At 39.3% G+C, this 24,752-nt stretch overlaps 1 protein-coding gene across 28 annotated transcripts in view; it reads right to left on the bottom strand.

Moving 5' to 3' along the window:
• DST (dystonin) overlaps positions 1-24,752 on the bottom strand; it is a 471,262-nt gene that overhangs the window by 239,104 nt on the left and 207,406 nt on the right. For 27 of the 28 annotated variants that reach the window (XM_013045864.2, XM_045071198.1, XM_045071195.1 and 24 more), the window contains one exon: positions 16,839-16,900. In XM_013045864.2, coding sequence (XP_012901318.1) covers positions 16,839-16,900 — 62 coding nt within the window. Of the gene's footprint in view, positions 1-16,838; positions 16,901-18,965; positions 18,973-24,752 lie in introns of those variants that run through there. The other variant, XM_045071204.1, reaches the window with a different exon arrangement.

The raw sequence follows: 24,752 nt of genomic DNA on the forward strand, positions 1-24,752 counted from the left end.
ATGAACCTCCAACTCTGCATGCTAACTGGAAGAAGCCAAACTAAAGAACACGTTCTATTTGACTCCTGTTTTTGTCAAATATCCAGAAAATGTGAATCTTGTTGAAATAGAAGCTATATCAGTGGCTGCAGAGGGCTGGGGGAGGGGGGTGTTCTTTTTGGAGTGATGGAAATGTTCCAAAAATTTTGATTGTGGTAATAACTGCATAATTCCATAAATTTACTAAAAATCAATTATACAATTAAAACCAATGAATTTTGTATGTAAATATATTTCAAGAAAACCTGTTCTTAAAAATACTTTAATTTGGGGGCACTGAATGGCTCAGGTCATGATCCCAGCATCCTGGTATCAGTGGGGAGCCTACTTTTCCCTCTCGTTCTACCTGCCGCTCCCCATTTGTGCTCTCTCTGTGTCAAATAAATAAATAAAATCTTTAAAAGTACATTTTAATCAAACTCCCTTTGAGTTATTGAATGGGAGCAATGTCTGCATGTGAGAAATGTTTACACTTATCACTTAACATCAGGATGTTAAGATTGTTCTAATACATCAGCTGAAATACATTTTTAAAACACCTATGATTTGTACTTACTAAAAAACAGTTCTAAATATATTCAATTCACACTTAATTAAACAAAAGGCCTGATCGTAATACTAATAAAGCTGGAAAAGCTGGTAACATCCATGACTACAAACCTTTAATCTAAACCAAAAACAAGGTATATATTAAGAGAGCAAAAAGCAAATGCAACTGATAAGGGAAAAACTGTGCTCTAAGATGGCCGACCAAATCAAGGGAATTCCAGTCCCTGTCTCAAAGCGCTTCCGGGTTCTTCTTTCCTTACCCTGATTCCCGCAACTGCCAAAAGTACTAACTATGCAAAAGTAAAAGGCTATAAATTACCCTCCCTGCTTGTGCTTGGGACTCAGACCCTTGGAGAACAGTATCCTCTGATCCCACCAGTGTTACATAAACCTCCGATCCTCCAAAGTCTCCGAGTGCTGCTTGGTTCTTGCCCCAGGATCCAGTCCAGGTACCGTAACACAATAGCCATAAAGGACTACCTACTGATCTAGTTAGGAAACCTCTAATTTGAGTGACGGAAGTAACATTTCATCCACGTCATTTTATTTATTTATTTTTTTAAGTAGACTCCATGCCCAGCAAGGGGCTTGAACTCACAACCTTGAGATTTAGAGTAGTCTGCTCCACCCACTGAGCCAGCCAGGCGCCCCATCATCTACTTTATATCAGCATTACTCACTGAACTTTTAATTGAAGTGGCATTTGCAATGGGTACATCTTTCATGACAATCTTAACTTAAAGAGGATTATCACAGAAATAAAATTTTGCCTTAGTAAAGCAATATACTGATCTGGCCTTTTCAATACCATTTTGTAAATAAATCAAAGAGAGACGCTCATTTAGAAAAGTAGCTGTGTATGAAGTGTGTAAACCTGGCGATTCACAGACCTGTATCCCTGTGGCTAATAATACATTATATGTTTACAAAAAAAAATTTATTTAAAAAAATTACATTCATAGAACCACAGTTGGCCTTACATATAGGAAAGGAAAGCTACTTTAATACATGGATTCACAGGAAGCACAAGTGGCCATACTGTAGAGGCCACTTTTAGGCAAACAGGCTTAAGTGACAGAATGTACAAAGGGCCCATAGCAACCCCCCTGGCTGAATACAGACAGGACCATGAGGGGACCTCAAAATATCCATAGGCCCCCAATGACCAATGGGTTACTCACAACAAGGTATATTTACCAAAAAAGGAAGAATTCAGTAAGGTGGTCATACTTCCTCATATTCCCCTTTAAAAACAGCCTTTACCCACTGCCTCCTGTCCTCTGCTGTCCTGCCCACCACAGTGTATTCGATACACTTGCAGTATATTCAATAAACCTCTATCTCCTTTGTTCTGCCTCAAGTGAATTCCTTCACCTCCCTCTCCACTAGCTTCTACTGGCTTATGACGCCACATCTGGGGCTCCCCATCCAATCAAGAGACATCCCATTTAGACACTACACACATCTCACCACTAAATGTATATACACAAAACTCGACCCAAAATACATATAAAATTTTAGTCTCAGACAGAATCAAGAAACTTTTTCTACAAAAGCTAGATAGTAAATATTTTGGTTTTAAGGGTCATATGATGTGACAACACATAGGTGAATCAGAACAGCTGGATTCAATACAATTTTATTTATAAACACCAAATTTTGTATTTCATATAATTTTCATGTGTCCCAAAATACTATTCTTTTGATTTGCTTTCAGTTCTTTAAAAATGTAAAAAAGAATTTTTTTTTTAAGATTTTATTTATTTATTTGACAGACAGAGATCACAAGCAGGCAGAGAGGCAGGCAGAGACAAAGAGAGGGGAAAGCAGGCTCTCCACTCAGCGGAGCCCTATGCGGGGCTCCATGCCAGGATCCTGGGATCATGACCTGAGCAGAAGGCAGAGGCCTTAACCCACTGAGCCACCCAGGCGCCCCTAAAAAATAATTTTTACCTCACTAGTTGTACCAAAAAATAGGCTATGGCCAAATTTGGCCCTGAGGCAATAGATGGTTTGCAGACCTCTATATCTTCCCCTACCAGGAGTTCCTGTTGAGATGCAAATGCCCTTAGCACTATCGGCCCATTAATCATTATGGGTCCTTCACTCTTGGAAAGGAGATGAATTATACAACACTTTCTCTTTTTATAGAGAATTAAGAGTGGAAAAGGCAGTTTTTACAAAATAACATTATCTTGGTCCTTTCTAATAAAAGCAATAATGTGTCTTTGTAGGAAAACAGTTAAGACTAAAGGAGCAATCTTACAGTAGAGAAAGAAAAAAAGGAAAGGTAAATAAACAGGCAAACAGCTCAATGTGTACTAAGGGGGGGAGGTGAAAAGGAAGTAGACAATAAAAACAGAGTTGACTTCTGTGGATAACAGCAGCTTGTGCTCTTACTATATAACTGATGACCTGGTAGAATTCCTTCAACTCATTTTCTGCTTTCAACTCAAGAGTCTCAAAACTTTCAAATGGGAAAACTGAAAGAGAATAGTCTAAAAAAAGAAACGTAGGCCACAAACACTGCATCACATAAAAACAAAATAAAGGAAAAGGGAGTATTTGACAAGAAAAGGATGCAACAGTTCCTTCAGATAGTTAAGCACTGCTATATATGGGTTCTATGGGGGTAGGGGGAGGGAGGGCTGGACCAAGACAAGTGGGTGGGAATTACAGTGAGCAAATTTCAGGCAATGAAAGAAACAGCTCAGTTACAATTCAAATGGACCAAAAGTGTAAGTTGCCCATAAATTCGAAAATCAGTGACCCATAAGAAAGGCTGTGAGAAAATATTCCTGCAATGACAACCGAATTAACTAGATCCTGTCCAAATCTGGGATTCTAATTAATACAAAATTAATTATATTTGCTTAAAAGCAGTCACTTTAAAACTCTCCGGCAGGAATTCCCAAAGGGATGTTAACAGATACTCTTTGATAAAAAGAATCCATGACCAAGTGAATTTGTGAAACACTGAATTAAACGGGTTCTTTATCACAGACGTTCTCGGTCTTTAATATGCTAATATATACCGTAAATCTCTTCAACTAGGGAACACTGCTTTCCCAACTATCCCGGCAACGGAAACTTTTCTCTTTCCAGGACATCTCACAACACCATCACACGGGTGTTCCTGAGGACCTGATTTGAAAAATGCTGCTTCTCTGCAAAAAAAAAACTATGTTTTTAGTTGATCTTGTCAACTCTGGAAAATTAGTTTTTTTTAAATCCAACAAGTAAAGTATTAATCAGAAATTAAGTTGAGAAGACAAAAGTCTGGAATTTAATAACTCGGATTAAACATTAAAACTTCACTACTAAATACAATGCTCAGTGTTAAAAAGAAAACCCATGGAGTTCCTTATGCCTGGCCAAGTCACAAAACTGGGGCTTTAATACCTAACCTAAATGCAGTTTCAACCTACCCCACAAATGAAATTTTAAATTAGCTGGCGTTTTCTGGTCAGCACCAACAAAGTAAGCTATCACAGTAGCCCTCTCTAGCTCCTCCCCACCCCTCGAAGGAGGATGAGGTAACCTACCTGATAAGACCCTCCCACACACACTTTTGTCCCTAAAGCAAAGTGACCTTGCCTGGAACACTCTTTACTTGTCTTTTGCTAATAATTTCCCTGTACTCTCCTTCCTATAAAAACTGCATTTTGGGGGGGCGCCTGGGTGGCTCAGTGGGTTAAGCCGCTGCCTTCGGCTCAGGTCATGATCTCACGTTTCTGGGATCGAGTCCCGCATCGGGCTCTCTGCTCAGAAAAGAGCCTGCTTCCCTCTCTCTCTCTGCCTGCCTCTCTGTCTACTTGTGATCTCTCTCTCTCTCTCTCTCTCTGTCAAATAAATAAATAAATCTTTAAAAAAAAAAAAAAAAAAAACTGCATTTTGGGGGGTACCTGGGTGGCTCAGGGGTTAAAGCCTCTGCATTTGGTTCCGCTCATGATCCTAGGGTCCTGGGATCCAACTCTGCATCCAGCTCTCTGCTCAGTGGGGAGGCTGCTTCCTCCAATCAATCTCTCTCTCTCTCTCTCTCTCTCTCTGCCTGCCTCTCTATCTCCTTGTGATCTCTGTCTGTCAAATACGTAAATAAAATCTTTAAAAAACCTGCATTTTTTACAAGTCCTCAGAACTCCCCTCTACTTGCCACATGGCATGCTGCCAATTCGTGAACTGCTTAATAAAGGCAATTAGATCTTCAAATTTAATCAGCTGAATTTTTCTTCCTTAACATCAGTAAAATCAAAGTGTCTGCAAACATGGCTTCTTAAGTTTATATAAAATAAACGTTAAACATTTAAAACATTTAGGACTGCGAAAATTAATGTAAGGAAACCTCACGAAAATGGAGTTGAGAGACCAAAAAGGGGAGCTCTCACATCCTAATACTCAGAATCAACTGCAGACCCAACAGAAGAGAGGCACACCTCACAAGTCAACACTACTTTAGCTGCTACTTCACCACCCCAGCCCCCCAGCCCCCCAGCTGGGGGAAGAAAAGGGTCTCTTCTTCCCACAGCCACAAGCAACAGCCCAGCCAATGGGAAACTGTCATAACTCAGCCAATGAACAGCCATTGGACTTGGACCTCCCAGGTTACTCCAGGGGACTTGGTTTGTAACAGCCCCACCAACTCCCTCCTTTCCACTATAAAATAGTGTTCCTCTCCTTTGCTCTCTGGACTTGCCCAAGGTTTTCCCTTCGGTTTTTCAAGTGACTTATTATACCATACTTCGAGTCTCTGGTCTTCCTCAGTAAAGCCATTTTTGCTGGTAAAATAGCTTGCAGTTTTACTTTTTAAGATTAAAAGGAACAATAGCAAATTGTGAAATAAAAGGATCAGACCAAATCTCATGCACTCAGGACACCAGATCTATAAGAAACTGGTCTACTTTTAGAATTTGTCAGGACAAGGATATCGTCTCTGTCTGGTATAACTGTAACTACATCTAAGAAATGAGATTTACAGACTGCTCTGTAAGAATTCAGTAAGCAGCATGGCTTTCTGGGGGTTTTGACATCCTGGGGGGGCTTTCGGTTGTTTAAGAACTACTAGAAAGCTGCTCGTGGTCTCCCGGAAGACTTAAGTGCCAAATTCTCCACTCAGCACAAGCTGAGCTGTGTTTGTGGAACGATGGGGCTGTTGCTCTGTGAACTACTTTATCTAGGCAAACGCAAACAGTGATGTTACGGCTCACAAATCATATGGTTAACTGCCAAACGCTCGCAGCATCTCACCTCAAACTGTCAGGCCCATGGAGGAAAAAAAAGGTGTCAGTGTGGGCCCTGGCCAGACCATGAAAAACACATTCCTTTATTTAGAATTCACCATTTAACTGGCATCCATTACTAGCATATTACTATAAAACCACTATCACTGTACATTTTGGGCAGTGTCCTCTTTGCAATATGCAGGCAACAGCAGGACTCAATCCCATAAAAATGCAAACATCAGGACCACATCTATCATTGCTGTGGAAGATAGGGCAAACCATAAGCTTTGTGATGATCTTCAACGTCCATAGACAGGAAGAGAGCACTATCTGTTTTACAGGTGAGGCCAAGAAAGGCTTAGAAAAAGTCAAGGTCACATCTCTAGTAGTCAAGGGAGGATATGAGTCCAAGTGGCTCAGCCCAAACAAAGCCTGTGCTCTCAACCCCCACACTATACCTTCCCTGTGTTCTAAAGAGACAAAGTAATGAAGGATGCTGTCAAAAGTAGGTATCGGTTAGAAAAAGTAACCAAGGCAGACTCCAGGCATGACCAACTTACTTCCATGCTTGCCTTCCTACTCACAACTTTTTTTCTTGAATTGTCTGAAATTCCACCAGAGATTACCCTTCTTTCAGCAGGAAAGCCAGAATGCTCTATCACTCACGGGATGCAGTGAATCAGGTTTTCATCAGTCCTTCTTCCTAACCCTCCCTGAGACCAACTGACCTTAAGTCCAAGATGGAACATGAACACTCTGGAACATAGGGCCTTAGGAAGATATGGACATGCACTGGGCCCTTGGGTAAAAAAGAGGGTAATTCTAAGGAATGAACAAAGATCCAGAGTGAGGTTTAATCTTGAACCTATTAAACTTTGTCCTCTAGTGTATTCCATCTCCTTGATATTGGGACTTGAGCTCTTAAACATCTGTAAAATAGGAGAGAGAGGCACCCCGGTAGTTCAGGAAGGTCTGAGGAAAATAGTCCTGTGTCAGACACCATGCTTGGTTCCAGAGATGCACTATTTAATCAGACAGACACAGCTCTGTCCTCACATTGCTTAGAGTCTAATATCAAACAACAAACCAAGTCTTTTGCTTTCATTTACCTACTACAGAATGCATATACTTTTTCAGATGTCAAGGCCTATACAATTTGGTTTGAAATGTCAGCACCACTGATTCAAGTGTAAATTTTTTCTTCTTCAAAAATGCCTTCGTCAAATAAGTCAATCGGAGAAAGACAATTATCATATGATCTCCCTGATATGAGGAAGCAGAGATGCAACATGGGGGGTTTGGGAGGTAGGAAAAGAATAAATGAAACAAGATGGGATCGGGAGGGAGACAAACCATAAGAGACTCTTAATGTCACAAAACAAGTTGATGGTGGCTGGGGGGAGGGAGGTAGGGAGAGGGTGGTTGGGTTATGGACATTGGGGAGGGTATGTGCTATGGTGAGTGCTGTGAAGTGTGTAAACCTGGCAATTCACAGACCTGGACCCCTGGGGCTAATAATACATTATATGTTTATAAAAAAAATTAAAAAATTATTTAAAAAAGGAAAAAAATTTAATCCAGATAGAATTCATTTAATGTATATTATAAAGTATTTAGCTAACTTCATTTTTTCTTAAATATTTAGCTAGTTGCCTAAACTCAATAGCCCATACTTTGGGTAAACATTAAGTATTTTAAAAATAAAATTTTTTAAAAATGCCTTTGTCAATGCTCTTCCTTTAGCTAAAACAAGCACCTTCAGGAATGCTGCTTGGCTTCTTTGTATACTTTTATCTATATCTCTAAATTCTTACAAAGTTTATTGATTAGAGAAGAATGCAAACAGAAATTCACGGTGATATAAAGAGGTCCAGCCAGAACAGCAAAGACTTAAGAGTATGTAGGGAAATGGCTAAGAGAAATCAGAGCCGAGTAAAGTGGCAGTGTAACTCAACATATTGCTTTTTTGTCCTACGTCTCTGTCTTCATTTTTTCTTGATCATTCCTTAATTCTGTGTCTTTCTCTTGTGGCATGATGTAGTAGTACGACATCATTTTTCTGTAGAGCCAGAAGGAGGCAGGACTAAAAAGCTCAGTCCTGACACATTCTAGCTATTCCATGCTCAGCAGATAACTTAGCCTCCCTCAGCCTCTGTTTCCTCACTGGTAAAAACAAGAGTTAAATCAGACCATTTATGTTCCATATCCAGTCCAGGATATGACACATGTTAAGTATTCAATAAAAGATAGTGACAGTGATGGAATAATGATAATAATAAATGAAGAAATCAAAAATAATTAAAATTACAATTGATCACAGGAGGGAATTAAAATTAAAATTACCTACTGAAATCACTGAGTAAAATTTTGGTGTTCTTCATTTGATAAGGTAGTTCAGTATATTCTTTTATATTTTTTAAGATTTTGTTTATTTATTTGACAGAAAGAGACACAGCAAGAGAGGGAACACAAGCAGAGGGAGAGGGAGAAGCAGGCTTCCCAACAAGCAGGGAGCCTGATGCAGGGCCTGATCCAGGACCCTGGGATCATGACCTAAACCAAAGGCAGACGCCCAATGACTGAGCCACCCAGGCACCCCGGTAGTTCAGCATATTCTTCACAAACACTAAAATCACATGTGATTGCTTAAATGACTCTCATGGGAGGAAAAAATGTTTGTCTTCTTGTCGTAAAATAACTTCAAGTTCAAAGGTATTTTGCTATTAATTCATCTTCCATTCTATACAAATAAACCCATGATGTGTATCCTTCAAAATTTAATGTCATCAAAGTCTGTGAAATGGCTATAAACTGTTCCCAGGGCAGATTAAAGAGACAGGACAACTAAACGCAATACCTAAACGCACACTGGATCCTGCCTTGGATTTCACAATACACTCACATAACGTTCCTTCATGCCTGTGCATAAAATGCAAAACTCTTCCTAAAATCCAGTTACATAATGTCACTCTCGTCCTCAAAAACTTTTAAAACCTCGTTGACTAACCAATCGCATCTGTTTCTTACACCTGACTTCACCTTCTATCCATTGTCTACCCAACCTCATCTTCCAGCAAAGGCTAGCAATCCAGTCCACCAGACTCATGGTGCCCCTCCCCACAGCACCATCCCCTCCTTCTCCACACAGGGCCTAAGCTAATTTCCTCACCCTGGCACAGTCCCTAACTACTCAGAAGCCCCCAAGCCTCCCAAATCCCATCTTTTTTTTAAAACCCTTGTTGGTTGTCACACTTGGCACTTTATCCTAGGCTGTCCTGCCTAATATTAATGGCTTAAATGTTTCATGGTTTTACATATATGTATTTAGTATTTCCAACAAAATGGCTGCATGGGGATGCATGGCTGGCTCTGTTGATAGGGCATGTGACTCTTGATTTCAGGGTGCTGAGTTCAAGCCTCACATTGGGTATAGAGTTCACTTTAAAAATTTTAAACAATGGGGGACACCTGGGTGGCTCAGTTGGTTGGACGACTGCCTTCGGCTCAGGTCATGATCCTAGAGTCCCGGGATCGAGTCCCGCATCGAACTCCCAGCTCCATGGGGAGTCTGCTTCTCTCTCTGACCTTCTCCTCGTTCATGCTCTCTCTCACTGTCTCTCTCTCAAGTAAATAAATAAAATCTTTAAAAAAAAAAAATTTTTTTAAACAATGGGGCACCCGGGTGGCTCAGTGGGTTAAGCCTCTGCCTTCAGCTCAGGTCATGATCTCAGGGTTCTGGGATCAAGCCCCACATTGGGCTCTCTGCTCAGCAGGGAGCCTACTTCCCCCTCTCTCTTTGACTGCCTCTCTGCCTACTTTTGATCTCTCTCTCTCTCTGTGTCAAGTAAATAAATAAAATCTAAAAAAATTTTTTTTAAAATAGATGCATGAAAACAGAGTAGTTCCTAAACTGTATTTCAAATAAAGTTTTGATTATACTAAAGTTCAATACGGCACTGTTGAAAGTAAATAGTGTTACTGTGCACTTTTTTCCTTGATGAGGAATTTATCACAAAGGTATCATTACTATTCATGATGAGAAAACGTTCAGAATTTCTCAGTCCCAAGTTACTATTCATCTACATGGAGCCATTTCATACTCACATATATCTTACTCTCTTGAAATCATCCATTTCTTCACATTTTTAAACCCTGATTTGCTTTTAAATTCTACATAAAGGGTCTTTAAACCAGACATTTCCCCAGAATGCTTTCAACCCTTCCTCTACTACATACACTGTTATCTCATATCACAACAGAATAACTTAAATGTCAAGTCATACTTGTAGAGAAATCAGACTAATGTCTAAATGTCAAGCTCAGCTTCTCCTTCAGCTTTATTTTTTTTTTCATTTCTATATTTATTTGACAGTCAGAGATCACAAGTAGGCAGAGAGGCAGGCAGAGAGAGAGGGGGAAGCAGGCTCCCCGCTGAGCAGAGAGTCTGATGCGGGGCTCAATCCCAGGACCCTGGGATCATGACCTGAGCCAAAGGCAGAGGCTTTAACCTACTGAGCCACCCAGGTGCCCCTCTCCTTCAGCTTTAATCACTGGGCTCCAGAGCACCTGGGTGGCTCAGTGGGTTAAAGCCTCTGCCTTCAGCTCAAGTCATAATCCCAGGTCCTGGGATCAAGCCCCACATCAGACTCTCTGCTCAACAGGGAGCTTGCTTCCTCCTCCTCTCTCTCTCTGCCTGCCTCTCTGCTTACTTGTGATCTCTGTCAAATAAATAAAATCGTTTTTTAAAAAAAATTACTGGACTCGGGGCACCTGGGTGGCTCAGTGGGTTAAGCTGCTGCCTTCGGCTCAGGTCATGATCTCGGGGTCCTGGGATCGAGTCCCGCATCGGGCTCTCAGCTCAGCAGGGAACCTGCTTTCTCCTTTCTCTCTCTGCCTGCCTCTCTGCCTACTTGTGATCTCTCTCTGTCGAATAAATAAATAAAATCTATTTAAATAAATAAATAAATAAATAAATATCACAGGACTCTAAATTCATCCTTAAGATTTCAATGTAGTTGAAACAGCAAAATATCTGTACTGAGGCAGACTGGGATGCATTTTTCACTTCCTCCTTAGACTGCTTTGCCAATCTATGGGAAATTACATAATCTCTCTTAGCCTTATTTTCACACAGTCCTAAAAATTACTAGGTGTATGGGGTTGAGAAATTACGGAACCTCTCTTATCAATTTTATCACCTATAACACTGGGATAAAATAGGACCAATCCATAAGGACAGTTATGAGAATTAAATAAACTAAGACAAGTGGGGGCACCTGGATGGCTCAGTCAGTTAGACATCTGCCTTCAGCTGAGGTCATGATCCTGGGGTCCTGGGATCAAGCCCCACAGCAGGCTCCCTGCTCAGCAGGGAGTCTACTTCTTCTGCTCCCTCCAACCATGCCCTCTTCTTGTGCATTCACTGGCTCTATCTCCCTCTCAAACGAAGAAATAAAAATTTAAAAAAAAATTTTTAATTAAAAATAAATTTTAGGGGCGCCTGGGTGGCTCAGTGGTTTGGGCTGCTGCCTTCGGCTCGGGTCATGATCTCAGGGTCCTGGATCGAGCCCCGCATCGGGCTCTCTGCTCCGCAGGAAGCCTGCTTCCCTCTCTCTCTCTCTCTCTCTCTCTCTCTGCCTGCCTCTCTGCCTACTTGTGATCTCTGTCTGTCAAATAAATAAATAAAATATTCTTTTAAAATACTGTAAATAATTAAAGACTACCATCAATTTTATGTCTTAGAACAATTCTCTGGATAAAATTACCTAACTGAAGTCATGAACATTTTTGAGAACAACCCACTCATGGTTTTTAATGCTATAATTAAAATTATGCTAAAGACTAATACATAAATGTTACCAACACCGATAGTTTACCTAAATATCTAATCTGCAAGGTAAACAACCCAGTGTGTGAAGAGACGTGCAGTGGGAGCAAACTTTGACGTGTCAACTGGACTTTATTCTTAGAAGTATTCTGAAGAATTATGCATCAAAAGGAAAACACTCCTGACGGAACAATCAGTGTAAGGGCAGGCTTAGTCCTACAGCTGAAATATGAGAACACTGCTATTTAAGTACATTTAGAAAAATGCGAGAGGCCTCCGTTCACCACCAAGTGTTAAGTTTTAATTATCTGTTTACTTTAAACAAATGTAATTTAAGCTCTGTGAATATGAAATAAGGCTATATTATTTTTTGATACAGTTTTTCTCCCCCCCAAAAAAATATTCTACCCAAATATTCTAGGGAAAAAAATGTTTAGACATATGGATATAATAGTAACTTACGCCGTCATTTAAAAACGTAAAAACGGACAATGCTAAAATCATGCCCTAAGCACTGGGCTACGCTATTCTGCAGCTGCATAAACTATAACTTCCTAAAGCACCGGGAGTAATTGGTGAGCAGTTAACAGTGCAGGTAGATAGAGTAAAGTAAACACAGCCTATTAGCCAAGGGGACCCCGCTGGCAGATCTGCAACCCATCCCAGTGCACGAGGAAACCACACTTTGGACACAGTCCCTGTTCTAACTTATATTCGCATTTCAGGACGGGTACTACAGTTCTGCCAGTAAAGTTCTCCCTTCTGTAAAGGAAGGAAGCAAACTTTGTGGACTATGCCCTCCCATTGTGAATCTAAGTGCAATCACAACTGAAGAACAAAAATGGCCAACCTTTCAGAAGTCTGGTGGGCCTGCACTGATTCCCTTTCCGCAAAGAGAGTGTGTGGGAGAAGAGGGAAAAGAGGAACCAGAAAGACTTTGGGGGCCCCAAAGTCAATTCATAAATGACTGCGGAGCAATGCTTACAGAGGAGAGGAGGGTATGGCCAACAGGATTACCTCAAATAAATAATTTTCCCGTGTCCCAGTAGAACATGAAGGCAAGAAGGCAACAGGCCAATCTACTACCTCTGCAGATTCTGAACCTAAATCTCAGCTTTTTCTACTAAAAGGGAAAGTACTGGGGCAGCAGGCTGGGCACGGGGGAGAGACACAGTTCTTTAAGACTGCCTTTGGCCGGGGTTATGATCTCAGGGTCCTGGGATCAAGCTGCAGGTCAAGCTTCCTGCTCGCAAGGAACCTCCTTCTCCCTCTCCGGCCAGCTGGTGCTCTCTCCTGCATTCTCTCTCTCTCTCTCTCCCTCCTTCTCAAATAAATAAATAAAATCTTTTAATAAATAAATAAAAGGGAAAGTACCTGAGGTAAGAAAAGAGATTTGGATGAGAGGGGAAAAGGGTTCCTGAGGCAACATACACAATGTGCCAATTAACATATTTTATGTTTAACTGGATTATCTCTTTTGTATCCTCACACTTACCTATCACTGCCACCATTTTACAGATGAAAGCCTAACAAGGTTAAGGTCTCACGAATAATAAACTGTAAAGCCTGGACACAAGCCCTGTCTGACCTCGTGTTGCCTCCCATCTTTGGTTCACATGCCACAGACTAATAACTTTGGGAGCCATTCTTCTTTCAAAGACAATTTGCTCTAACTTAGCAAAATATATAATTTGTAAAATGAAAAGAAAAAATTCAGCAAAGTCATATCTGTTCCAGGATCTCCCTGTTCTAGTTCTTCCTGGAGACAAAACTGTGCTGGAAAAAATAGGGTAAAATACTTATATAATATTATTTTAAAATAAAAATAATAATAATTTAGAAAGGGCAAAATTTGTAAGAAGATGAAAAACACATCCCTCGCTGGGGTCAGCACTCCCTGGCAGCTGAGCCAAGAGCAGAGTCTCTAGACCCTAAACCCCATAGGGCCATCCTAAGGCACAATTCTGGAACTGTGTGAGAGCACCCTTTGTGTACAAGACAACCATTCCTCCCATATTTTCCCCTTTAACCTCCTCCCTCACCTCTTTACTCTCTTCTCCTAGATTTCCCCTTTAACCCCCTCCTTCCCCATGGGTTGAAGACTACTTGTTACTATAGTTAAAATGGATAAAACATAAAGAAAACACACAGAATTATCCAATTATCTAAATGATTTCATTCTCATTTTTTTCTCTCCTTACTCATTTTCATTTTATTGACTTAGTTGTCATAGCCATCCTCTCCTATGATCCCATTTTATTAAAAACTCTTCAAATAACATAACTCTCATTCACTAAAAAGGAATATGGTGGGGCACCTGGGTGGCTCAGTTGGTAAAGGGACTGCCTTCGGCAAAGGTCACGATCCTGGAGCCCTGGGATCGAGTCCCGCATCAGGTTCCCAGCTCCATGAGGAGTCTGCCCCTCCCTTTGACGCTCTCCCCTGTCATTCTCTTTCTCACTCTCTATCAAATAAATAAATAAAATCTTTAAAAAAAAAAAAAACTTTTAAAAAGGAATATGGTAAGGTAAAAAAAGACATGGGATCCACTTCTCTCCTTTCCCTGTTTCTCCCTTGCAGATGTTCAACATGTCAATGAAGAACATAAGAAAATCAATACAGAAAAAAATATTACTTTCTAATATTAAAATTTTTTACTTAAAATTCACATTTTTATGTTGTATTTCCCACTAATGGGATTATGACCAATGGCCGCCTGGGGCAAAAGAGTCCAGCACATTTTTTAGTGAGAGGAAAGAGGCTGACTACATAATGCCACATTCCTTTTTCCATCACTTGAGCAAAACATGGAAAAGATCACATAAAGCCTGCCCTTTCTCTGGTTAACCAATAACAACACAAACCTTAACAGCCTGGTGCCTCTAAATGTTTGAGGTTAAAGCTCTAACTTCCAGACATAAAAGAATGAAAGATTTAATAATTATGTTCTCACATATTTGAGTTTTGTGCCAGAGATTTCAGTGCACAATTTTTAAGATTATAAGGGAAGACAACTTTGAGCTGACACTAGAGCAAAACAGAACAAAAATGTAAGCAATCGACAATGGGAGTTAGCCAAGACTCTACTGTCTAGCTTTCCTCCACTCCCTCCAGTGACTCCTCATTTAATAAAACTTAACTTTAAACTCTGACACTGTAAAATACTTCAGGAAACAAATAAGCCAATTTGATTACAACCCTAAGCAATTGAATTGGCATCTAATGGCTGTTCTGCATAAAATAACATATTTTCCCAATTCTTACTGCATTGCAGCAGAAATAAGCCTTAAATCATGAGATCTGTCATTTTATTAAAAAAAAAAAAAGCAGTCACATAGTCCAGGTAAATCAAGCTTTGAATGCTTGCTGTCTGACTTTGAACCACTAAAGTAAACCACCTTGGGTAGTTGCTATAAGAATTAAATGATTTAATGTATGCAATGTATATTACACACAGTGAGAATACTCTTGCCAGGCACTGTATAAATAATATAGCCTTTGTCCTCAAGCAGCTCAAATAGTGTTTTGACATTTTTAGCAAAGGAAGTCTCCTTTTACTTGACCATTCAATTTATGAACTACTCAAAAGATCAATGGTCCAGTCCAACATGCCTGGCACACAGTAGGCCCCTAATAAATAGTCAGTGATACAGTACCTGTGGAGGTCATCCTCACTTCTGCTTCTACTTCTCTCTGGTATTTACTGGCAACAGTTGGAACCAGAGCAGTTACACTCCAGAAGACATGGGGCAATTCTCTGTGTCCCCTAACATGCCCCGCCAAGAGAGCCACAGTTACAAAGATTGCTCGGGCATCAGCTACCAAAGGGGAACCTCTGCATCACAAACTCTGCTTCCCGTGGATTCACCTCAGAAATGGGGAACTCCTGTCAGAGATTCCAACTCCAAAGTTTCATACCATAACGCTCACATCAACTCATCATCTCTGCCCCACCCTGTGGAAGAGCCCTACTCACAATATGTGTGTGATGAGACAGAAGATTGGAAGAGGGTAGTAGATAAACTGTTGGTATCCTTCATTAGTATTCACAATATATTTCCTCACAAAATCACCACAAAGCACTGTGTCTCAACCTTTTATCTCTTGCCAAAATACAAAGGATTCAGCTCCCAGCAGTACCAGAAGCTCCCTACAGAAATGATTCTCAGTTGGAGAGTGGGTGACATCGCCTGCCTGAAGGATACATCAGAATTTGGGAAAAGGATTTTGTCAATGAGTAGAGAAAGCGAGAGGACTAAAACATCCCTCAGGTGATATTGATATGCCCCTTGAAATGAGAACCACTTTTATAGAAGGCTATTACATGCTTTATTGGTACATTATTGGTACTCCTTTGTTACATGATGCTTTAAATAGGATTTGTGAGTAGCTTAAGAATATAACCTCATTTAAAATAATGTTTCTTTATAAGAAAATTCTAAGTCCCAAACAGCAGACTTATTTAATGTTACCTGTCTCCAACTTGAGGACTATCCATAAGAGGGAGAAAAAAACTGATTCATTGTAAAGTCATATAGGTGCTTTAGCTGTGATTTATAGAAGGGCTTCAGTGGGAACCAATAACTCCATGAAATTGTATGCAAATTTTATGTGTATATGTATTTTTCTGGAGAGCTTGTAATAAAGTATCCCACAGCACACAAAGAAATATTAATTTCAGAGCCACAACTATTTACTACACAGAGAAATGTACACATAAGCACCAATATCTAGGTCATACCAAGTACAAGAAGTTAAAAAACTCTAGACATCTGTCTCTATAATCCACCTTTTTTCCCATATAACCCTCTGCCATCCACATATATATCTGATACCAGAACTTGGTTTCAATCTTGAGAGAGAAAAAATCTTACTGAGAACTGAAGTCTTTCCATGCCCTAATACATAAATATTTACATGCTTCTTATATACTAAGACTTTTTACAGAGTCCAGTAATAATGGGTTTTAACTAAGTCACAGAGTGCACTGTAATCACCATGTACTTATCTTCTCGCCTTCATCATTACCCACAGGCCACACACCAGATAATTATAGATAACTAAAATGCATGTCAAATGCTCTAGAATTTAAATTTTCGATTTGCTGTTGAAAAGCTGTGCTTCAGAGCCATACAATCAATTCTTGCACAATAAATTAAAAGTATGCTAAACAATTCCATGATGTGAAAATAACATTAACCGACCTTCATGAGATGCTGATTTATCCATTTTGTAAACGTTTTCTTTTGAACTTTGTCCCGTTCATCTGTAAGGGGAAGAAAAGACATAACATGAAGTTGGTAAAATCTGTGAAGAGGAGATTTTAATCATGATTATACATATAAATAAAAATACGGTCTTCAAAAAGTACTGTTTAGTACATTTGGATTTTCTTGTTAAGTTTTGGCAGCTTACAGCTAGCCATAAGAAAGTTAGAAAGCCATCTGTCAAGCTGGTCTCTTTGCAGGGTTGTATTTGCCAATGTTACTCCATTAAACAAACCCCTCTGCGCACTCCATTGGCATAAACTCCGTCACAGGTACCACTCCGAGGAAGCTGTCTGACAAAAACCTTTCTAGCTTCAGGTGAGCCCTTACCCTGAACTTCCCTAAGCACTTGACCATTTGGTCTTCCAGCTAAAAGTGGGAAGGTAGGTAGTGCCATTCTCATCTTGTAGAAGGAGAAACCAAGACTTAGAGGGGTTAAATGGTTGTCCACAACTATTTAGCAAAACATTTAATCGCTGTGATAAAAGGAAAGACTCACATTCAGGACCTTTGGCTGAAGTAAACTGACTAACCAGGTTTCTAACCATGTTTCTTCTTTTATAGATTCCTGGTTTTGAACTGTCTGGTAAAAAAGAAACATCCCAACTAGATCCTCACTACAGAGAGCTAATACTGCCATGGTTACCACAGACATGGTACACAGAAGAGCGAGGGAAGACTTCTTATGATTTAAGGAGAAGAGTACTGGAAAGTATGGTTCATCACATCATTATTACAAAAGAAAACCATAACCTTCCAACATCTAGAAGTGACATTCGAAACTATACTACCTTCCTCCTCCCTGGTTCTAGGCAGCAGTTCTCTGTGTAATTGTTTCCCTTCTTCCTCCTTTCTGTATTTAGGATAGTGCTTTCTTCTTTGGTGGTCTTGTTCCTTCTCTACCACAGTTTGAAATTCTCCATCCATTCCCTAGGGATAGGCTATATCTCACTTTCTCCCTCCTCATTCTTCATCCCTGAGTGCCCTTAAACTATTTTAATGGAAATGAAGTTCCTTTGAAAATGTTTTTCTATTTATTAAAAGTATTTATGGACACAGTTAGGGGGATTGGATTCAGATGGCTGCACAGCAATACCCTGAACTCACCTATAAACACACCCAATCTACAGCTACGTGCGAGTGAATTCCTTCTGATAAAGACCTGAAAACTAGCCAAACATCTCCTCCATGACAAAGGACGATGACAACAACCAAAAACAAAACAAAACAAAACAAAAAACAACAAAACACTGAGATAGGTAGGAGATGGTCTCATCAAAAACCCTACCCCCAATGTAGGGACCCACAACAACTGTGGCAGGGATCTCACAAATGTAGAGCATCTCCCTGAGGAATGTATTTGTGCCCTATACCAGGCATCATAACCCTTGGACCTGCACCAGAGAAATGGGCCCCCAAAATACCTGACTTTGAAAAACAACAGGGTTTAAATCCAAGAGAACCAAAAGGCTGTGTGGGAGCCTGTGTGGGAGAGAGAATGTTCACTCTTAAAGGGCTCACACACAGACTCACTCAACCATGGAACCAGCACAAAAGCAACAGTTTAAAAAGCACTTAGACCACATGAGAAGGAGATTCATTAGCTAATCTTAAAGCTTCTGCTGGACGTGCAAGGGCACCACCACCACCCCCTTCTCCCAAAGTCCCACTTCAGCCAGTAGGGAGCTCTGTTCCACCCTGGACTGCCCCAAAGCACTATTGAAGATGGTGGGATTCCCTAGTCCTAGGCTTCACATGGAGTCTACTGAAGCCAGTGGGCACATGCAGTCCACACACGGGTGACCCCTTAAGCCCTTATCTCTGGTGGCCAGGGTGGACACTGTTGCTGGGCTCCATGGAACTAGAATAGGGGAGATAGTTCTTGGCAGGCTACAACTCCCAGGGCAAAGCACAAACATGAGACTGAAACACACCCCCACTGTTCCTGTGGAAATGGCGTATTTACTTGTCTTGGAGCATTAGTCAGAAGGGCAAGCTTCAGGTTTACCATACATAGACAAACCACGGAGGAATTCTCAGAAAACATGGGCCAGAGGTGGCCACCTTTGTACTCTCCCTTAGCCTCACTATGGCTTACAGGTACTTCCCAGAAAGAGCTTATTCACTCATCTGGAGCCCTGATTTTTCAACTGTTGCCAAGAAGACATCTCTAAATCACTTGGTCTGCAGACCCAGGAAAGGTTATGACTATGATCCCACAGGACTGTATATATTTGCATACTTTAAAAGGGGCTGACTGAGGGCCTGGTTTCCAGTCAGTCAGAAAATAAATGCTGACTGAGATCCCTTCCTTTGGAACACTGTCAGGGTTTGACACAATCCCAATAACTGGGACCAAGGATAAAGCAGCCTGCTTAAACAATCACAAAAGTTTGAGAGACAACCAAGAGCTAGGGTAAGGTTGAATGATAAGGTCCATCGCCTACACAAAATCACTCCTTCAAGATGGGGAGAGGTTGGTGATTTGCCTGGTACACAGAAATAAATACAGAGAGACAAGCAAAATGAGGGAACCCAGAAATATGTTTCAAGCAAACAAATAAGATAACACCCCAGGAAAAAATTTAATGAACTGGTGGTAAGTAACTCACCCGACAGAGTTCAAGCAATGGTCATTAAGATACAGAACTTGAGGGGCACCTGGGTGGCTTAGTGGATTAAGCCACTGCCTTCGGCTCAGGTCATGCATGATCTTGGGGTCCTGGGATCGAGCCCCGCATCTGCCTCAGCATCCCTGCTGAGTAGAGAGCCTGCTTCCCCCTCTCTCTCTGCCTGACTCTCTGCCTACTTGTGATCTCTCTGTCAAATAAATGAATAGAATCTTAAAAAAAAAAAAAAAAGATACAGAACTTGAGAGAAGAACGGATAAACTTCAAAAGATAGAAAATATTAAGAAAGTACTAAACAGAAGTCACAGAGCTGAAGAATATCATAACTGAACTTAAAAATACATCAGAGTAGTTCAACAGCAAACTAGATGAAGCAGAAGAACAGATCATCCTGGAAGACAAGGCAATGGAACCCAGCCAAACACAGGAGCAAAAAGAATAAAAAGTATTTTAAAAAGTGTAGATAGTTTAAGAGACCCATAAAACAACATCTCACAGGATAACATTTACATCCCAGAAAGAGAAGAGAAAGAATGAGAAAAGGGGCAAAAATTTTTTTGAAGAAATAATGGCTGAACATTTCCCTAACCTAAGGAAGGAAGGAGACATCTAGGTCCATGAAGCATAGAAAGCTCCAAATAAGAAGAACTCAGAGACCCACACCAAGATACCCTGTAATTAAATCGTCAAAAGTTAAAAGAAAAAGAGAGAATCTTAAAAGCAGCAAGAGAAAAACCATTTGCTACATAAAAGGGAAGCCCCATAAGACTATAAGCTGATTTTTCAGAAGAAACTTTATAGGCCAGAAGAAAGTGGCATGATATATTCAAAATACGGAAAGGAAAAAAAAAACTTCCAACCAAGAATACTCTACCCAGGAAGTTTATCATTCAGAACTGAAAGAAAGATAATGAGTTTTCCAGACAAGGAACAGCTAAAGGTATTCATTACCACTAAACTGGCCTTCCAACAAATGTTACAGAAACTTCTTCAAGCTGAAAAGAAGAAGCACTAACTAATAACAAGAAAATATGTATTTAGAGAAGTAAAAACTATGCTGGGAAAGCAAATATAAAGGTAGTAGATTAGTCACTTGTAAATCTACTGTGAGGTTTAAAAGACGAAAGTAGTAAAATCAACTATAACTACAATAGTAAATTAAGGGGTAAACAAAAGTATTTAAGATACTTCAAAAAGACTAAACACAAAGGTGGAGGCAAAGTAAAAAGGTACAGTTTTTAGAATGTGCTCAAACTCAATACCAACTTAAAGTAGACTTTTATGTATAAAGAATGAGACAGGTGAATCTCACAGTAACCACAAAGGAAAAATTTACAGTAGGTACATAAAAGATAATGAGAAAAGAAACAAAACACAACACTAAAAAAAGTTATCACATTACAATGGAAGGAAGCAAATGAAGAAAAAAACAGAGAGGAGCTACAAAAATAAGCAGAAAACAATTAACAAAATGACATTAAGTACACACCTATCAAAAATTGCTTTATTTTTTTAAAGATTTCATTTTTAAAGATTTTATTTTAAAGATTTAAGACCCAACATGGGGCTCAAACTCACAACCACAAGATCAAGTTGCATGCTCTACCACCTGAGCCAGCCATATGCCCCAATAATTGCTTTCAATGTAAATGGACTAAATTCTTTAATCAAAAGACACAGATTGGCTCAATGGATTTAAAACAAGACATCTATATACTGCAAATAAAAGACTCACTTCAGATCTAAGGATACACATAGACTGAAAATGAAGGGATGGAAAACATGCCATATGCAAACAGAAAAGAAAAGAAAGCTGCTATAGCTACACTTACATCAGACAAACTAGACTGTAAAACAAAGACTGTGTAAGAGACAAAGGACATTATATAATGATAAAAAGGTCAATCCAACAAGACAATTTAACCCTTGTAAATATTTATGCACTCTAAATATATGAAGCAATTATTAACAAGACCTAAAAGGAGAAATTGACAGCAATGCAATAATAATATGGAATTTTAACAACCCATTTATATCAATGGATAGATCATCCAGAAAAAAAATTAATATGAAAACATTGGCCTTAAATGATACACTGGACCAGATGGATTTAATACATATATATGGAATATTCTATTGAAAGGCAGTAGAATACACATTCTTCTCAAGTATATGGAATATTCTCTAGGACAGATCAAATATTAGAGCAAAAACCAGATCTCAACAAACTTAAGAAGATAAAAATCATATCAAGCATCTTCTTTGACCATAATGGTATGAAACTAGAAAGTAATTACAGCAACAGAAGTCACAAATACATGGAGATTAAACAACATGCTAGTGAACAACTAATAGGTCAACAAAAAAGTCAAAGGGGTAGTTTAAAAATACCTTGGGACAAATGAAAATGTAAATAAAATATTCCAAAACCTATGGGATATAGCAAAAGCAGTTCTAAGCAAAAAGTTCACAGCAATGAGTTTCACAGGCCTGCCTTAGAAAACATGGAAAATTTCAAATGAACAATCCCACTTTCCACCTAAAGGAACTAAAAAATAAGAGTAAACAAAGCTCAAAGTTAGAAAAAGGAAGGAAATAATAAAGATCAGAATGGAAAATTCTTCCTTAACTTATAATGGGTTTATATCCCAAAACCCCATCAGAGATTGCAGTCAAATGCTCTACCCCTGAGCTATACTCCCCAATAACCCCATCAGAGATTTAATATATCATTGACTGATAATGTATTTGTTACACCAAACCTACAGAACATCACAGCTTAGCCTAGCCTACCTTAAATATGCTCAGAACACTTACACTGGCCTACAGGTGTGCAAAATCATCTAACACAAAGCCTATTTTATAATAAAGTTCTGATTCACCATATAATTTATCAACTGCTGAATTATGGAATATTGAATGTTTTATAAGTGTAGAATGGTTGTAACTACAGCAGTTATTTACCTGTGTCATCACATGCCTGCCTGGGAGCTGCAGCTGATACTGCTTAGCATCATGACAGAATATTATACCACATATCAGGAGCAAAAAAAAAAAAAAATCAAAATTCAAAGTATAGTTCTTACTGAATGTATATCACTTTCACACTAGAGTAAGTAAAAAAATCTAACTTGAATCGTCATAAATTAGGGACCATCTGTAAATGCAATAGAGACAAAACCAATTAAAAAGATCAATGAAGCTAAGAGTTGGTTCTTTGAAAAGATAAAATTAACAAGCTTTTACCTAGACTCACAAAGAAAAAGAGAACTCAAATAAATAAAATTGGAAATGAAAGAGAAGCTATAACTGATTACACAGAAATACAGAGGATCATGAAGAGACTACTATGAACAAATTATACCCTCAACAAATTAAACCTAGGATGGGTAAATTCCCAGAAACATACAATTTTCCAATATCAAATCACGAAGTAGAAAATCTGAATAGATCAATCACTAGTAAGGAGACTGAATCAGTAAATAACTCCAAACAAACAAAAGTTCAAGAGCACACAGTGTTTTACTGTTGAGTATGGTGTTAGCTATGGGTTTAATGTATGGCCTTTATTATGTTGAGCTATGTTGCCTTTACACCCACTTTATTGAGTTTTTATCATAATGGATGTTGAAATTTATCAACATCCATTATGATAAAAAACATTTTTTCACCTATTGAAATAATATAATTTTCATCCTTCATTTTGTTAATGTGGTATATCATTTTGATTGATTTGTCAATGTCAGATCACCCAGAACAAATCCCACTTGATTATGATGTATAACTCTTTTAATCTATTGTTGAATTTGGTTTGCTAATATTTTGTTGAAGATTTTTGCCTCTATGTTCATCAGGAATATCAGGCTATACTTTTTTTTTTTTTTTTTTTTTTTTTTGTGGTGTCATGGTCTGGTTTTGTTATCAAGGTAATGCTAGCCTCGTAAAATGAGTTTGGAAATATTCCCTCCTCTTAATTTTTGAAACAATTTGAGGACAGATATTAAATCTTTGAATGTCTGGTAGAATTCCAGATGGCCAAAAGCGCATGAAAAGATGTTCAACATCATTAATTATCTTGGAAATGCAAATCAAAACCACAATGAGATATCACTGCACACCTGTTAAATGGCTGTTATCAAAAAGTCAAGAAATAGCAAGTGCTGGAGAAAACGTGGATAAAAGGGAACCCTTGTACCCTGTCTGTGGGGATACAGATTGGTACAGCCACTATAGAAAACAGTATGGAGGGGCGCCTGGGTGGCTCAGTGGGTTGAAGTCTCTGCCTTTGGCTCAGGTCATAATCCCAGGGTCCTGGGATCAAGCCCCCCCTCCCCGCCCGCGTCGGACTCTCTACTCAGCGGGGAGCCTGCTTCCCTTCCTCTCTCTGTCTGACTCTCTGCCTACTTATGATCCCTGTCAAATAAATAAATAAATAGATAGATAGATAAATAAATAAATAAATAAACAAACAAACAGTATGGATGTTCCTCAAAAAATTAAAAATAGAATGACCATAGGGTAGTTGATCTAGCTATTTGACCTCTGGCTATTTATCCAGAGAAAACAAAAACACTAATTCCCAATGTAAAATCTCTAGGCACAAATCTCCCCAAAAACAATGAAATCAAGTAATTGTTAACCAATATTATCATCCACAAAATATGTATTAATTCCTCTCTTGGCCCCTTTAGGGTATCGTCTATACGTTAGTCACCTTTGTCTATCCCAGAGAAGATGTTATAGTGCTTTTATGCACTTCCCAAATAAAAATACCCCATGGGGCACCTGTGTGGCTCAGTGGGTTAGGCCTCTGCCTTCAGCTCAGGTAATGATTTCAAAGTCCTGGGATTGAGCCCCATATCCGGCTCTCTGCCCAGCAGGGAGCCAGCTTCCCCCTCGCTCTCTGCCTGTCTCTCTGCCTACTTGTGATCTCTCTCTCTCTGTCAAATAAATAAATAAAATCTTAAAAAAAAAATACCCCAAATGTGAATTAATTATGCCTCAAAAAGGACAACTGAAATCTATATAGGTAGATATACTACAATACCTCTTAAAGCAATAATGGGATCTTAGACATCTTTGAGCCTTGTTCCTAAAGAGCTCAGAATGAACCTAACTTACTAGTACATAAGGCAAGAACAAAGTATAAGAAGCAACTACTTGTCCTACTTACTGATAAAATATAGATTCTATACATCCCTCATTTAGTCATTCATTCCAA

Source organism: Mustela putorius, unplaced genomic scaffold (assembly GCF_011764305.1).
Source record: "Mustela putorius furo isolate JIRA1106 unplaced genomic scaffold, ASM1176430v1.1 tig00003983_pilon_pilon_pilon, whole genome shotgun sequence".
Lineage (NCBI taxonomy): Eukaryota > Metazoa > Chordata > Mammalia > Carnivora > Mustelidae > Mustela > Mustela putorius.